This window comes from Siphateles boraxobius, unplaced genomic scaffold (genome assembly GCF_051911475.1).
Source record: "Siphateles boraxobius isolate OS27281-9 unplaced genomic scaffold, OSU_SipBor_1 37, whole genome shotgun sequence".
Classification (NCBI taxonomy): Eukaryota; Metazoa; Chordata; class Actinopteri; order Cypriniformes; family Leuciscidae; genus Siphateles; species Siphateles boraxobius.
The window spans coordinates 4,430,060-4,445,842 of NW_027508997.1; the positions used below are offsets into that span (position 1 = coordinate 4,430,060).

The 15,783-nt window shown below is 35.6% G+C and overlaps 1 protein-coding gene across 1 annotated transcript; it reads right to left on the minus strand.

Annotated features, from left to right (window-relative positions):
- Window positions 1-198: 198 nt before the first annotated feature.
- Window positions 199-14,415, minus strand: alox5a (arachidonate 5-lipoxygenase a). Its single transcript, XM_077197139.1, has 14 exons — window positions 13,943-14,415; window positions 12,819-13,017; window positions 12,648-12,729; window positions 10,333-10,455; window positions 8,570-8,676; window positions 8,033-8,205; window positions 7,753-7,899; window positions 6,158-6,361; window positions 5,970-6,056; window positions 2,115-2,293; window positions 1,874-1,995; window positions 871-971; window positions 607-777; window positions 199-515 (listed from the first exon to the last, which is right to left on the minus strand). Exons 1-14 carry the CDS (start codon window positions 14,090-14,092, stop codon window positions 336-338), a joined length of 2,025 nt encoding a protein of 674 aa, XP_077053254.1. The 5' UTR covers window positions 14,093-14,415; the 3' UTR covers window positions 199-335.
- Window positions 14,416-15,783: the final 1,368 nt, after the last annotated feature.

Here is a 15,783-nt window from a genome sequence, read left to right on the forward strand (position 1 = left end):
AAACTCAAAAAGTTCTCCCTGTGATGATCAATAATGAAGAAAATGTTGCTGAAATATGCATATGGGTAAAATAAACAGTAAAAAAAAAACATAGCAAATGGCTGACATTAAGATAAAATGTTTAGCAAATTTGTTATTGCATATTTTCTTATTATTACGAAACTTCTTTTACATTACACATAGCGACCTTGCCATATATATATATATATATATATATATTTATATATATATATAAATGTTTTTTTTTTTTTTTAAATATCCCATAAAAAACACTCTGATAAAAAACTTTTTACTACTAGCATGGCACGTCTGCATGGTTCCGTGTGACTGGTGAATCACACAGCCACACTGTTTGGGATTCTTTCTGGAGACAGATAGTAGTAAGGCAGCTTCTTCCCCTCATTTCGGCTCTTGACGACTTTGGTCACTTCTCCAAGTTTCTTGCGGAATTTCACCATCGCCTCTTTCACAGGTTTCTCGATGAAGTGTTCATCTGGATACATACCTAGAAACAGCTACAAAAATCATACATTTCAGAATCTGTCTTTGTTTACATAGCACATCTGAGCTTGTGTGTATTCATGTAGATATGCACTTATTTCATACTTCATTTTCTTGAAACTGACTGAGGGCCCACACAGCGCCCAGATGCCAGCAGGAGCGTCCTCGATCAGGCAGGCTCTCCACTATGTACTTCATATCCACCTCGCCCTTCTTTGTAGGAGGAGGTTTTCGCATGGTTGGGGGGGAATTTGGAATCCATGAACACCAGTCAAACTGGAGTAAAGAGTCAGAACATGTATATTAGTTTTGCTGATCAATTCACTTTACAACAAAATATGGCAGAAAGATCATAGTGTGTAATCTCACCTGGCCGAAGTTTACTGCGGCATGTTGTGCAGAAGCAGTGAATATGACGATAGTTAGATACTCCACTAGCTGCTCTTTGGTTTGTAAACTCTTGGGAAACTCTGCAAACAATGAAAACTTGTCATCAATATAGGGTTCAAATAGAGGTCAGACACATTTACATAAGAATACACTCATGTCGGAAATTGAAAGCCAGTAGCCCTATAAGTAGTTATAAGTTAAATATTTTGTTAACTAAAAGATTTGTGGTTCAGTTCAACTGCTGACTAGTGAACTGAAAGAGGAACTTGAAAGTGACTGATGTCATACACATATTCTATCACCGGTATACTCTTAAGAAAGTTTTTAAATTATTCATTTAAAGGGATAGTTTACCCAAAAATGAAAATTCTGTCATCATTCACTCATCCTCATGTCACTCCAAACTCGCAAGTGGACTAAAATTTGGAAAATTTGGACTAAACCGCTCAATTCATATGGATTAGTGTTACGCTCTCTTTATGAACTTTTTGAAGTGTCAAAGTGGTAGTTGCGTAGCTGTCAATGGAGGTTTCATCTAAAGGATCTTCATTTGTTTTTCTAAGATGAACGAAAGTCTTACTGGTTTGGAACAACATGAGGGTGAGTAATTAATGACAGAGTTTTCATTTTTGAGCGAACTAACCCTTTAACATTAGACTGTCTTATTATTATACAGTATATAAAGAACATACTTACCCTTTGGAAAGTGTTAAATGTATTGAATGTGTACTTGTGGGCTTCAAATTTATTCGAAGTCAAATATTTTTTAAAAACTGTATGAGCAGAAAATATAATCTAAATGAAATAAGGCCACTTAAGTGTACAGTACTTAAAGAGTGTACACTTGTCTGACAACATTATATTCAGTTCCCACTAACAGTAAGTATATTCTTTCTATAATAAGTACTCTTTATAAAGGTATTATCAAGTGTACTCCCTTTGCATCATGAAATTTTTAAATTTGTTTTAAGACTATATTTACCACATTTGTCAAAATCTTGCATTCCAAAGCTGCAAACATCTTTCACAAATGCCTGGATCTCTTCATCACCCTGAACTGTCTCATCTTTGTCGTAGTAGATGTTTACTACATCTGTCACAAAACTAGAAAGAGAGCAAATCAATATCAAATTACTAAACAAAAAACAAGTTTTTATTGAGACTTTTTCATTTGTTTTTACAACTAAATTTTTATTCTTCTTTTTATCAGGTATGTAACATACCTTGTCACAGCCTCCCAGACATCGCAGCCATCATCTCTGTAGAAGTAGTAGGGCAGTTCCTCCTGGTTGTCCATGCCTCGTATTTTTATGGCCTCTGGGAAACACAAGGACTTGTATGTGAAGGTTTTCATGGACCTCTGGACCAGTTCTACGTGGCCACCTCCACCTGTCCCATTGGCCTGTGATACACACACAAAGATAGAGTACAGAAAAAGTTCTAAAGATTTATAAAATGTTCATCACATTAAGAAAAAATATGTTTTTTTAAGAACTGATCACTGAAATATTCTTTGGAAAACAGAAGGGTTCTTCTATGGCATCACTGCGAAAACTCTCATTTAGAACCTTTACTTTTAAGAGTATGTGTTTACGCGTATTCAGACTGTAAGGTTTAAGGATGGGACGATTACCGGTTTCACGATAAACCACGATAAAATGTCCTGACGGTTAGTATTATTGTTTAAAATGTAATTATCACTAAAACCGTGTTTGATTATCGTTATTTTGAAAACTCGCAGTAAACCTTGTCCAGCCAGAATCAGTCAGATGGAGGTGCGACGCCGCGCGAGCATGCAACGTTGTTTTTTGCACAAGAAGACATGGCAGAAGGCAGTGACAGCGCTCGGGAGATTTTTCAGCCATCCAAGAGGACAAAATCTGAGGTGTGGTCGTATTTTGGCTGTTACAAGAGTCCTGAGGGCAATTTAATAGAGGATGGGTACCCTGTCTGCAGATCTTGCAAGAGGAAAGTCGCTGCAAAAGGGGGAAGGAAACGCATCAAATCTGCTAAGTCATCTTAGTGACAACCTGTTATCTAGCGAGTGCAAGGCAAGTTAACTTTTACCTCAATACCAAAACGGCTTGGGCAAATAATTGGACAAAAAATATGGATTAGAGATTAAATATTTCATTATCTAGCTTGTAATTAACGCAAAGCTTCCGAGAAGAAAAGTTTTACAGCAAGTGACTTTGATTGAGCCAAGACGAACGGAAATGTTCAAATTATTACGGGTGACATTTAAAGGTGCAGTGTGTAAACATTTTGAGTATCTATTAACAGAAATGCAGTATGATATCCATAACTATGTGTTCAGTGGTGTATAAAGAACTTACTTAATAAACAGTAATGTTTTTATTACCTTAGAGTGAGACATTTATATCTACATAGGCGCGGGAATCCCCTTCTATGAAGGTCGCCATATTGTGATGGCATGTTTCTACCGTAGCCGACAGCGAACAAACAGCGTTACAGACCGCGTTTCGTCACTACCTTGAAAGAGAAGATGCAGAAAGCTAGAAGAAGCTAGCCATAAACACCGTGAGTAGTGACTTTTCCCTTGTCAGTGGTGTAAATATGTAGTTGGATTGTTTCATGTAACTTAATTCTTCTCCCTCTATATATTATGGGTTTGCTATGTGGGGAGAATGTGCTGGTTACGTTCGTGAGACAATCAGCTGATTACTATTATTGTATTATGTATTAAGACCCTTGATCCTCAGCTGACTATGGCTTTGTAATCTTTATCCATGATGTGGTTTATAATGGACTGTGGTACAGAAACTTGGTTTACTCTGGCTATTCTCTGCCGTCTCAGACGACGATGTTTGTCCCGTTTTAGCTACCGTAGCTTCTTCGAAAGGGAGGGGTGAGCAGTGGGCTGAGCCCTTAGTGCAAACTCGCAACTGAACCGCTAGATGTCTCCAAAAGTTACACACTGCAGCGTTAAGGGATAATGTATTGTATTCATTCATAGTAAACTTATTACACAGATTTTTTTTTTTACCACAGAAATAATTTCAGGGACATGAAATACTGAATTGTGATTAACGTTAATGTTTTTAAATCTTACCGGTGTATAAACTCATTATGTAAGTTACAGTGTACAAAACAATCGTCAAGACAATATGATCACTACCACAATATTATAGTAGTATTAATACTAAATTACTCTGATTTAATTTTCAATACAATCCAAAACTGAGATGCAAGACATACACAGAATGAAACCAGAGATCGCGTCCACGGTGATCCGAGACATGGATATGCGCTGTGTTTGCGTTGCCATTGATCGTTGCTGTTTAGTCACCCTGGCCCAACCAACATATTTTGTTCATTTAAAGGGTGTGTGTGTGTGTGTGTGTGTGTGTGTGTGTGTGTGTGTGTGTGTGTGTGTGTGTGTGTGTGTGTGTGTGTGTGTGTGTGTGTGTGTGTGTGTGTGTGTGTGTGTGTGTGTGTGTGTGTGTGTGTGTGTGTGTGTGTGTGTTTGTGTGTGTGTGTGTGTAAGAGAGAGAGAGAGAGAGAGTAAGTGATTTTTTATTACTAACTTGTTGAATTGTTTTCAGTTTGTGTATCAGTTCTTTTTGAACATTTCCATCTCATTTTAACAAAAACGTGATAATATTGATAATCGTGATATTTTGGGTCACTATAATCGTGATATGAAATTTTCATACCGTCCCATCCCTAGGTTACATCCGAAATCACATACTTCCCCACTTTATAGTAGGCGAAAAACAGTATGTGACCAAAGTAGTATGTCTGAATTCACAGAACACATAATCGTGTAGGCAAAAAGTACCCGGATGACCTAATTCGTCCGCGAGAGGATTTATGAATGGCAGTGAAACGATGTAACTTATGTTGGTAGTTCACATGATACATGAATGTAGTATCTCCGGATAACATTCATACTATATAGAACATACTTTTTAAGCGGGCGATAAGTAAACAATTATTCAAAATAAGTACCTACTCAAGAGAGTAGGTACTTATTTTTTTCAGTCACCCTTTCTGGATGTTACATCATTATACCAGTAGGTAGCGAGAAGTGACTGTCTTTATGAGTGAATCAATGAATCATTTACTCAGCTGATTTGTTCAAACATACTGATTCTCTCAGGAACAAAACAAATGATTGTCTTTATGAGTGAGTTTGTTCAATTCATTCAACAACACTGGCTTTCTCCGAAATCACATACTCATTAAGTACGTAGGCCTACAAAATCAGACGTATTACATTCGTCATGTTGTCATTGTTATATGACCTACCAGCATAATTTGTATCGTTTCACTACTATTCTCAAATCTCTCCCGTGGCCTCATGGGACAGTAAAGTGTCCATTGGATGCGCCCTTCAGAATCTAGCCGGAAGTAGTATGTCACCTGGAACTTTTTCACTACTGTGAATTTGGATATATTACGCTTTTCACATACTGTTTTTTGAATACTGTGTAGGGAAATAGGCATATTCGGATGCAGCCCGTCTTTATGAATGAGTCTTGAAACTTTTAGCCGATAATCGCTTAAAAATACTGATTTAATTCAGGAATGAAAAAAGTAACTTTCTTTATAAGTTTGTCATTGAAACATTTATTAAACCAATTTGTTTAAAAAAAAAATTCTGGCCAGATTTACTAAACAGGGCAAACTGGCGTGAGAGTGCAATCCCACAAACACGCAGATGGGAGTGGAAAGTTCTGTGTGTGATGTACTGATGACGTGAAGAGCAGCGCAAATTAGCGTCTGGTTTAAGGCATTAAAAAATGGTGCAAATACCAGTAAATTGACTAGCGCAAACCTTAGTAAGCCACCTTGCCTGATTCAATTAAATACTCTCTTCCCATAAATTTTGCGCCTGAAAGGGAAACTCTAACAAATGCATATGCAATGAGGTCAGCCACAAAAATAACTGTGTCCACAGCTTTCAGCGCAAATTCTTCTCTGCGTGTCTTTTTTTAACACCAAAAGAGGGTTTGCGCTGCGCAAGCTGTTAGTAAATCTGGCCCATATAGAGAACATTCTAGACAGAGTTTGCTTATGGAGGAAGTGAACTGTGGAGAAAGAGAGAAACTAACCTTGTCAAAAAGTCCACACTCACAGATTAGCTGCTCACGAGCCTTGGTGTTAATGGCAATTGTAAAACGGATGTGAGGCAACAGCAACTGGAAGAGCAGAAGATGCCTTTAGAATGTATCCCCCAACCATGCATATACATTCAAACCAATGTTATAGAATAAATTCCATAGTGAGAACAAGGAATTACCTTAAAAACAGGATGAACTGCCGGCAGTTGTCTGAACATGGCTATGCCAAAGACCTCAGATATCAAATGTGTCCTGAGAAGATGTGTGACTGTCTGGTGTATGTGGAAGTCTGAAGATCTCACCCAGATCTTGGCCAGCAACCAGTCATACTCATCATCAGTTGGAAGGAAGATGGGATTATCCTCTCCTGGTGTCTGACCCAGCTATCCAAATGAACAAGAGGTCATTTTCAAAGGTCATTTTATAGACAATCGCATAAGCCATGGTTTTCAAATTGTGCAAGGATGTGCGTGTGGGACTTCACTATTTCTCATATTCCATTCACCCAATATATGACAAATAAAAACAATAACGGACTTGCATGACTTCCTTCCCTATTTACCTTGCACAAAGCTATGAAAATTCAGAAAACTTGTATATGTAGCGCATACACCAGGGTTATTCAAATCCAGCCCTAGAGGGCCACTGACCTGCAGAGTTTAGCTCAAGACCTGCTCAAACTCACCTAGCTGTAATTACCTTGAATAGCCTGTTCAGGTTTCTTTGATTAGAGTTTGAGCTAAACTCTGCAGGACAGCGGCCCTCTAGAGCTTGATTTGAGGAACCCTGGCATACATGTGGTATATTTGAATGTGTTTTGGTGCTCGACAGTTACAATTACCCCCCCCCCCCACCCCCCACCCCCCCCCCCCCCCCAAATCACCCACAAACTTCCTGTAATTTTTTTTTTTAAACTTTCACGGTTGCCACCACAAAATGTTAAGCAGCAAAACTGTTTTCAACATTGATAATAATTACAAATGTTTCTTAAGCACCAAATAAGCACATTACAATCATTGCTGAAGGATCATGTGACACTAAAAACTGATAATAATGTTGAAAATTCAGATTTTCAGCTTTGCCATCATAGGAAATAATCATTTTATAAAGACTCCTGTGGTGAAAATCTAGTTTTAAATGTTGTTTATATGTCTATGTGTTTTTAATATGCTTTAAGATAAACCATCAGCAAATTCATCAGTTAAGAAAATTGTTTGGTATTTTATCCTTAAAACTGCTGAAGACAGTCTCAAAAACGTGGTTTGAAAACCCGCCCCTGTTTCCTCCTGCGGCCCACCACAAACACGTATTTAAGCCACTTCTTATTCCATCTTCTATCAACATTTATTGCTATGTATTTGCAAAAAGCAATGTATACCTACTAATAAAAGCCATTTTAAAAATGAAGAGAGTATCACATATAGGCCTGGTTTCACAGACAGTGCTTAGATTAAGCCAGGATTAGGCCTTAGTTCAGTTAGGATATTTAAGCAGCTTTTATAAACATGCTTATGTGCAAAAAATTGACTTTACTGGTGTGCACTTTACAGTGCAAGTTGCTTTGAGTTAAAATAGCTAAAACATGCATTTTATTCTAGGACTAGGCTTAAGCCTAGTGTTCATTGTGTTTTTCATCACTAAAGTTTTCATTCTTTGAGAGAAAAAATGAAATAGAGAGAGTTTTTTATAGCTGTTTTTTCAATAAAACGCACTGTGCTGTGAAAACTGTCTGGTATGTTTCCCAGCATATGTGCTTGTTTTTAAGTGTAGATACCTGGATGGCAATTGGCATGATTTTGTTCTGAATGTTCTTATACAGCAGACAGATGGGTGCAGCCAAGTATTGAAGGGTGCATGGGTCCGTAGCGTTGGCAGTAACACCATCTAATAACTCATAGTCAGCAATAAAGATGTTTCCTTCCTGAAAAGCAAGAGATGAAGTTAAATGAGAGCTAAAATGAGATAGTGCATGGTTACTAAAACCATGCACTATCACGTTGGTTGTTGCATGTTGAACTGACATGACCTGTGCGTGGCTTATGTGTGTTGCATACCTTGAGCTCTTCTTCCAGCGTGAGACCTCTCTCCAGACTGCTCTCCACAATCTTTTGTGTGACTGGAAACTTGTCGGGAATTTCTGTGCATTTCCTGATGACCACTGGGTTACAGCCATTCAAGAACTGGTATCCAAACATGAAATCTTCCTTCCAATGCTGCATCACATACTCTGTGCAAGAGACACAAGCAGGCAAATAAAATAGTGTTTGTGGTTAATATATACCTGAAGATACTTTTACCTTACATAAATTATACACATTCATATATCAAAAATGAAATTTTGAAGCAGCTGTGTGCTTTAAAATTGTCAATCAGAACTATTTGGTATATTATTCTAAATTATTAAGAGTATTAAACCTAACATAAAAACTAAATATTGTACTCTAGGTATTTAACTGTTATTAATGAGTAAACAAAAAGCAGTGCTGCAAACTCCCAGTGATTCATGCATGATAAGAGATGAAAGTGTTTGTGAGCTGGATAATTGTGTGTCATGTGCAGATCATCAAATGTTAATAACTGACTGTCCAAACCTGATATTGTGTTCTTAATTCTCATGAATATACGTTCAAAGTCTGCAAAATCTCCCCATGAGGACTGGAACATGTGCATGAACTGGTTTACGTAAAGATTCTCAATCCTAAGGAATAGAACACAGCCAAATATAAAAACGCATTACATATGGGTAATGATATATTACATTGCATTATATATTGCAATAATACATAAAGATAGATACAGTATTTGGTGATATTATTTTGAGAAATTTTGAGCTAGTTGAGTAAATTAATATTAGGCCAATTTTATGCCATTTTGAATTTTGACTCAGGATTTTTGATAGTCTACCCTTGTGAAAAAGAAGTACACTTTAGCATACTTTAAAAAGAGTACACTTCATTGCATGTTATTTGCAATTTTGAAAATGTACTATAGTTTAAATTGTATTTAATGCAATTAGTTTTTGACCCATCTTTATTTGTAATTTCATACTTCTATTGTCTTTGAAATATAGTTCCGAATGTATTGACTAAGTATTTATGTTGAACAAAAATTATACTTTAATGTCAGTTCATTTATTTCAATATATTTGTAATTACAAATCTCTAATGGTGGAACTGCAATTTAGTAATTTTAAAATATATTAACAATTATACTATGTAATATTTAATATCAAACTATAGTTGATATTGTAATCAAGTACTTTACATGAGCTTTGTTACTTTACACAATAAATGTACTTCTTTACAGTGCAACAAAAGATTATGATTAATAATGATTTCAAATGTAAACTTTTTTGTAAACTCAAATGTAAATTGTCATCATTTACTCACCCTCAAGATGTTCCAACCTGTATGAATTTCTTTCTTCTCTAAACACAAAAGAAGATATTTTGAAGAATGTTGGTAATCAAACAGTAGATGGCCCCCAATGACTTCCATAGTATATATATATATATATAATATATATATATATATATATATATATATATATTTTTTATATATATATATACTATGGAAGTCAATGGGGTCCATCAACAGTTTGGTTACCCATAATAGCTTCCTTTGTGTTCAGCAGAAGAAAGAAATTCATACAGGTTTGGATGGAACAACTTCAGGGTGAGTAAATGATGGCAGAATCTTCATTTTTGAGTGAACTATCCCTAAGAAACCACAATATATCCCTAAGAAACGTAGTCATAAAAGTGTACTTTCTCTAAATACTCTCAAGTGGACTTTTATTTCATTGATATTATTTTATCTGAAAGTCTAGTTTTTTTTTATTACACTTTATAGATGTGATGGTCACAACAAACGCACATTCATTACAATTAAGTGCACTTCGTTTTCACAAGCTTTAACAAGGCAGTTTCTCACACCCACATACTGAACCAGAGAGCTCAACTCCTGCACCTAATGAGGGAAACATTTTTTGTTTTTTGTAATCTGACTGTCAGTGTGTCTGCAGATATGGGTGATAAGCATTTACATGGTTTGACTGAGAAAGAAACTTCTCAAAACTATTTATATCAACAACACAATCTACTGAATCTGCAATTTCCCCCTTTTAACAGTCACAGTCTTATATGAGTAGCTACAAGCTAACACAGTTCGGCAAGGCCTGTGCAAATGTATAATACCACAAAAACAATGCATATGTGTTTTCAGACCTGTTAGAGATACATGCAAAACACAAACAGAGTTGCAACATGCAAATGTGCATAAATACAAACAGACGTTCCCTTTATGTAAATAACAGTGATCTGACTGAACAGACCAGAAAACTAAATGAATCTTACGCTTTGCTGTAGTTGAGCACAAAGTCCACTCCTTTCTCGCTGTCAAACTGAATGTCTCGTGGAAGCTCACTATGGGCTTTGGCATCTATACTCATAGGGAAGCCAGGATGCCACTCCTTCCATCTTCAACATGAAGAACAACATCTTGTTTTAAAGTGTAAAATTCTTTTACATCAGCACCAAATCATTTATTGTCAATATTATGAAATAAATAAAAGGTTCCGCTTTTAAAAACTGGATTTCCTGGGCAGTGTGGTCCGATATGTGGTAGTGATGGTGTCATCGGCAGACGTCCCAGATTTAGTCCTGTGAGTTACTAAACAAATGAAGATTTCTGTTCCTATAATTAGTGTTCTCTAGTTGGCTTTTCACACCTAACTCTGGGTTACTTTCTTTTTAAAACTCTCATTTTAAAGGGATAGTCTACCCAAATTTAATTTCTGTCATGTCATCCTTTAAAATATCTAAATATATCAAAACAAAATACTTAGGCCTACTCTTTTGTGTTCCACAGAAGAAAAAGGTCTTACAGGTTTGGATCGACATGAAGGTGGATAAATGTGTCTATAAAGGTGTGAAATGATGCAGTGTTAGAAAATGAAGCCCAGTTTTTTAGTAACAAACTCAGCAGCGCTTGCCTCATTAAATATTCAAACATACTGTCACAGAAACACTTACGTGCTGTATTTTGCTTTCAAAACCAAAATGTCACACAATGGTGGAAAACGTGTTAATTGGAGTGATCAGAGTGCTTTATTCTTACGATTATGGTCAGAACAGTGTATTCAAGACCAACTTGGTACAATCAGGAATATAAATTCAATCGATGCGCAAGAGCGAAACAGACTGTTATTTAAAGGGGTCCTATTATGACCTTTTACGAAGTCTTGATTTTATTTTTTAGATGTATAGAATATGTTTCATGCTCGATTGTTCAAAAAACGCATTATTTTTCACATATATTTTGCATTATTACAGCACCTCTCTCCCCAGTCTATCTCGCACTGATTTCGATGAAGACCCTCCTTCCGAAATACGAAGTGTGCTGTGCTTGGTTAGCTGGGTTCTCCATAACTGCAAGTTCTTCTCAATTATAAATATTAAAGATGGCGTCAATTTCAAACCAATTCGATCCCGATTCAGACCCTGACAATGGTAACGAACAAGATGACTGTGCAGAACGAATTTCATGCATAGACTTTGCAAGCACTGATTTCACAGGATGCTTCAGAGTGGTATTTTTTATGTAATCTTCTTATACATTATAGATACGATAATAAACAAAAACGAAAGATAATACAAACAGTAATCGATCACCATGGTTGATTTTCCTAAGGTGCGCAGAACCATCTTACAAAAGTGAGAGCTTACAGAAGCTAGCAAACAAGCTGTTCTCCATAAAATGTGCAGCACACAGATAAACATTTGAGTTTTAATGTTCAGGAACAGTGTTTAAAATAAATTTAAACCACTCTAAGTTCGTCAGCCTTAGGAAGGTCAAAAAATTGTTTTGGAAAAGTGGTGGACAAAACAGCATCTCTTTGACATATCTCGTCCCCCTTTTTGCTTATTTCGAGGGCGGGAATTTGAGCTTTGTAACCTTGCAGATCTTTTTTATGCTCAAACTAAAGTTTAAAAAGTGGAAAAAAATTAATAGGACCCCTTTAAACAGGTCGCATGTAAGAACGTTAACCCTGGAATTACGATGGTACACTCTTAAAAATAAAGGTTTCAACGGGTTTTGTTTTTTACTGTGATGCCATAGAAGAAACATTTTCAGTTCCCCAAAGAAGAACCTTTTACTAAACAGTTCTTAAAAGTTAAATGTATTATGAAGAACATATCAATCACGTTTTAATCTAAAGAACCTTTTTCCACTATAAAGAAGCTTATGTGCAATGGGAAGGCCATGAATGTTAAAAGGTCTTCATGGAACCATCGATGCAAATAGAGAACCTTTTATAAGAGTGCACAGTACGAACTCTGAAATACACAGAATTAATACCAGGGTAAAGATTAAACTGTAAAAAAAAAAGTGTTATAGTAGGCTATATATTTACTATATATGTATACTATATACATATAGTCATTGTTTGACGTTTTGATTTCCCCTCAAACTCTGAAACAAAATGCAGTACGTGAAAGTTTTGTAACTGCATAAAGCCTATGAATATAAGGCAAGCGGTGTGAGATGAGGAAAATGAATGGTCTGTTGAAATCGTAGACTTCAACACATGTGCATTTGTGAAGAAAGCATTTTTCCTGGCGATCAGAACTATATAGTGGTTAACCTCTTTGTAAAAGTTGCATAAAACCTGTATGTCTTCTGTCTCTGTTCTAGTTCTTTGTGCCTGTGTTGTTTCGCCAATCCGGTCTTGTCATGCTGTGGCAATCGAGCTGAAACACAGCAAACACTGAAATGTTATATTATGGTAAAGTTTAGAGTTATTTACCGGAAAAAATGTGCACAGCCAATCAGAACCTACCCCTGCCATCTCTGAGGACCACCTCCTTGTCATCAACTAACCAGCGAAAGCAGGGAAACTCAACGTAATCTCCATAGGGTGTCTTCACCGTGACGTATTTGCAGTACCAGTCATCATGCACCCAGTATTTCTTCTTTTCGATTTTCAAAAGCTCAATTTCACCCAGGTCCTCTCCCACATTGATGTCATATGAGTCCACCTTGAATTACACCATATGTAAGATGTTATTTAAAAAACGTTGCCCAAAAAAGGCGTGCATAGTTTCAATAGTCTTTAAATGACACATGCAATAGTGAACTTCAACTGTGACAATAAAGATGTTATGTTGTTATGAAAAGATTTTGATTGTTTTAGATCATTAAATATGGGACAAAACATGCCTAAAATTTAATCCGCCATTTTTAAAATAGCAATTTTGATCCACCTATTTTTTCCAAGCACTTATTAATTAGCATACTTGTGCTCTATATATGCTTTGAGTCAAATTAATTTACAGACGTAAAAGAATACCAGCATTAAAAAAGCTTATAAAGGTTTGCATATTTAATTCACAAAGAGAAAGGCAATTCATTTCTGCCATGCAATATTTTAATTGCACAATACATTAAATATAATTCAGATACAATGGAATAAACTCTTTAAAAGGATCTCAAAGGTCTAATATATATTCATACATAATCGTTGAATATAGGGCTACACTTCATTTGGTAACACTTTATTTTACAGTGTCATTGTTAAATATGTTACATGTAGTTACCCTAGTAATACATAAATTATGCATAATTACATGCAACTAACCCCAACCAAACCCTAATCTAACCGTACAGTACATGTAGTTAATATTACTCAGTACATAATGTATAATTACAATGTAGAAAAGACACCTTAAAATAAAGTGCATCCCTTTATTTTAAGGTGTTGTTGTTATAGTGTAATAATTATGCATTTAAGTAATTAGCAACATGTAGCCTACCTAATAGGGATAGGGTTTGAATTCTAAATTAAACCCTAACCCTATAGTGAGTATGTTGCTAATTACTTGAAAGTATAATTATTACAAGATATTGTAAAATAAAGTGTTACCGCATATTCCTAGCAGGTAAAGAAGACCATTAGTTTCTTACCGCTCCTCTCTCAAAGTCATTATAGAGGGGTTTATCCAGAAGGGTTCTCTCACTGCATCCCTCAGATCCCACCAGGGTCAGGTAAATGTAGTCATCTGTTCCAGCAAACCACTGAGTGCCAGTGGCGATAGTCACTGTGTAGTTGGGCATTGTCAAGCTGTAGATGAGCTCTGCAAGTGAACTCGAATGGACTTTTCAAGAGTCCACAGAGACTGCATTTCCTCTTCTCTCCCCCCTCTCTCTCCCATTCTCTCTTTAACTGACTCTCACAAGCCAGCCACCGACTTCGCACGTAGTATCACACACGGAAATATGTAGATGTGATCATGGTTAGATTTGCGGTAGGCTTTAACCAAGTTACTTGCATCAAGAAGTATGAGTGAACACCATCATACTTTATTAAGTATTCTAAATCATCTCGACATATTAGCTTACGGCAAACCACTCTCTATGTTTCATAATACAGGAACCAGTTTTTAAGATTTCCTGCATGATATGCTTATCAGATATTTTAGTTCTCGTTTATCTTAAAGGCTTAGGAGTTACTTATTTAAGAGTTACGAAGGAGTACGCTTATCTTTTAATTTGACTCTTTTTATCTTGTGGTTTACCAGCTGACACTGCTGATAAAAACATTCATTGCAAAATTATTTTCTTTCTTTCTTTTTTATTTATTAAAATAATCTACCAATAAAAATGTTGTAAGTTATGTTTAAGATATATTTCATACAAGCCTAACATTAGCCTACCGTTCAAACGTTTGGGGTTGGTAGGATGTTTTTAATGTTGTTAAAAGAAGTCTCTTGTGCTAAAAAAATACATTTATTTAATCAGAGAATACAGTAAAAACAGAAATATTGTAAAATACTATATCAATTTAAAATACCTGCATTCTACTTTAATATATTTTATAATGTATTATTCCGGTCAGCATCATTACTGCAGTCTTCATCACATGATCCTTCAGAAATCATTCTAATATGCAGATTTGCTACTCAATAATCATTTATTACTATCATTTTTGAAAACAGCTTTTTAATTTTGTTTAAACATTGATTTACTTTTTTCAAGATTCTTTAATAAAGTATTTATTTTAAAAAATTCTTACTGGCCCCAAACGTTTAAATTGTAGTATAAAGTGAATAATTGTAAAGTGCTTTAATGGCTCTCAAATAATTATTTTTTTCAAGATAGCCAACTTAAGGGGGAGAGGGGGGATGACAGTAGGCTCTTTTCTTTTCTTTTGTTTTTTACTTGGACGGTAACATTGATAGGACATATCTGCTATAAGCTGTGTTTTGTTTATAACATATTTTCCAGTCAAATAAGACAAGCTATCAAACAACAGTACCTTACAAATAAACGAGGAAATGCAAATCCAATGCTAAGTGGGAGGTATACCAGTAAATGCATTTCCAGGCATAAATTAGGGAACGATAGGGAAATCTTATACTCGATGTCAAGTTTGGAAAGGGATGAAACTCTTATGAAACAAGACAAGACTTTTATTTTCACGTAAAAGAAAATAGTTTTAAATTAAAATGAATATATTTATTTAAATGTTAATTTGTTCAATGCATACCATTTCAATCTAGCATAGTATCCATTCATTATACACATAATACATTGTAATGATGCGAATAAATAAAGGTGATTTATCCAAAGCAGCAAGATGAATTTTCTACTCAGTTCTCAAGAATCAGAAAAGAACAGACCTTATATTCTAGTGATTCAGCATACAACACTTGGTGATGATAAACCTGAATGTGACAATCATGACCTTCGCTACTCATACATGTATTCGATCGGTCATAAAGCGATAGCATCAGTCTCGGCTGAAT

What these genes read in the sequence shown, in the direction of transcription:
- alox5a (XM_077197139.1), bottom strand. Translation starts at nt 14,092, where the DNA reads ATGCCCAACTACACAGTGACTATCGCCACTGGCACTCAGTGGTTTGCT. An exon ending in ATGACTTTGAGAGAGGAGCG is followed by an intron (nt 13,018 to 13,942) that starts GTAAGAAACTAA and finishes GTGTAATTCAAG; the next exon opens with GTGGACTCATATGACATCAA. An exon ending in CGCTGGAAGAAGAGCTCAAG is followed by an intron (nt 7,900 to 8,032) that starts GTATGCAACACA and finishes CTTGCTTTTCAG; the next exon opens with GAAGGAAACATCTTTATTGC.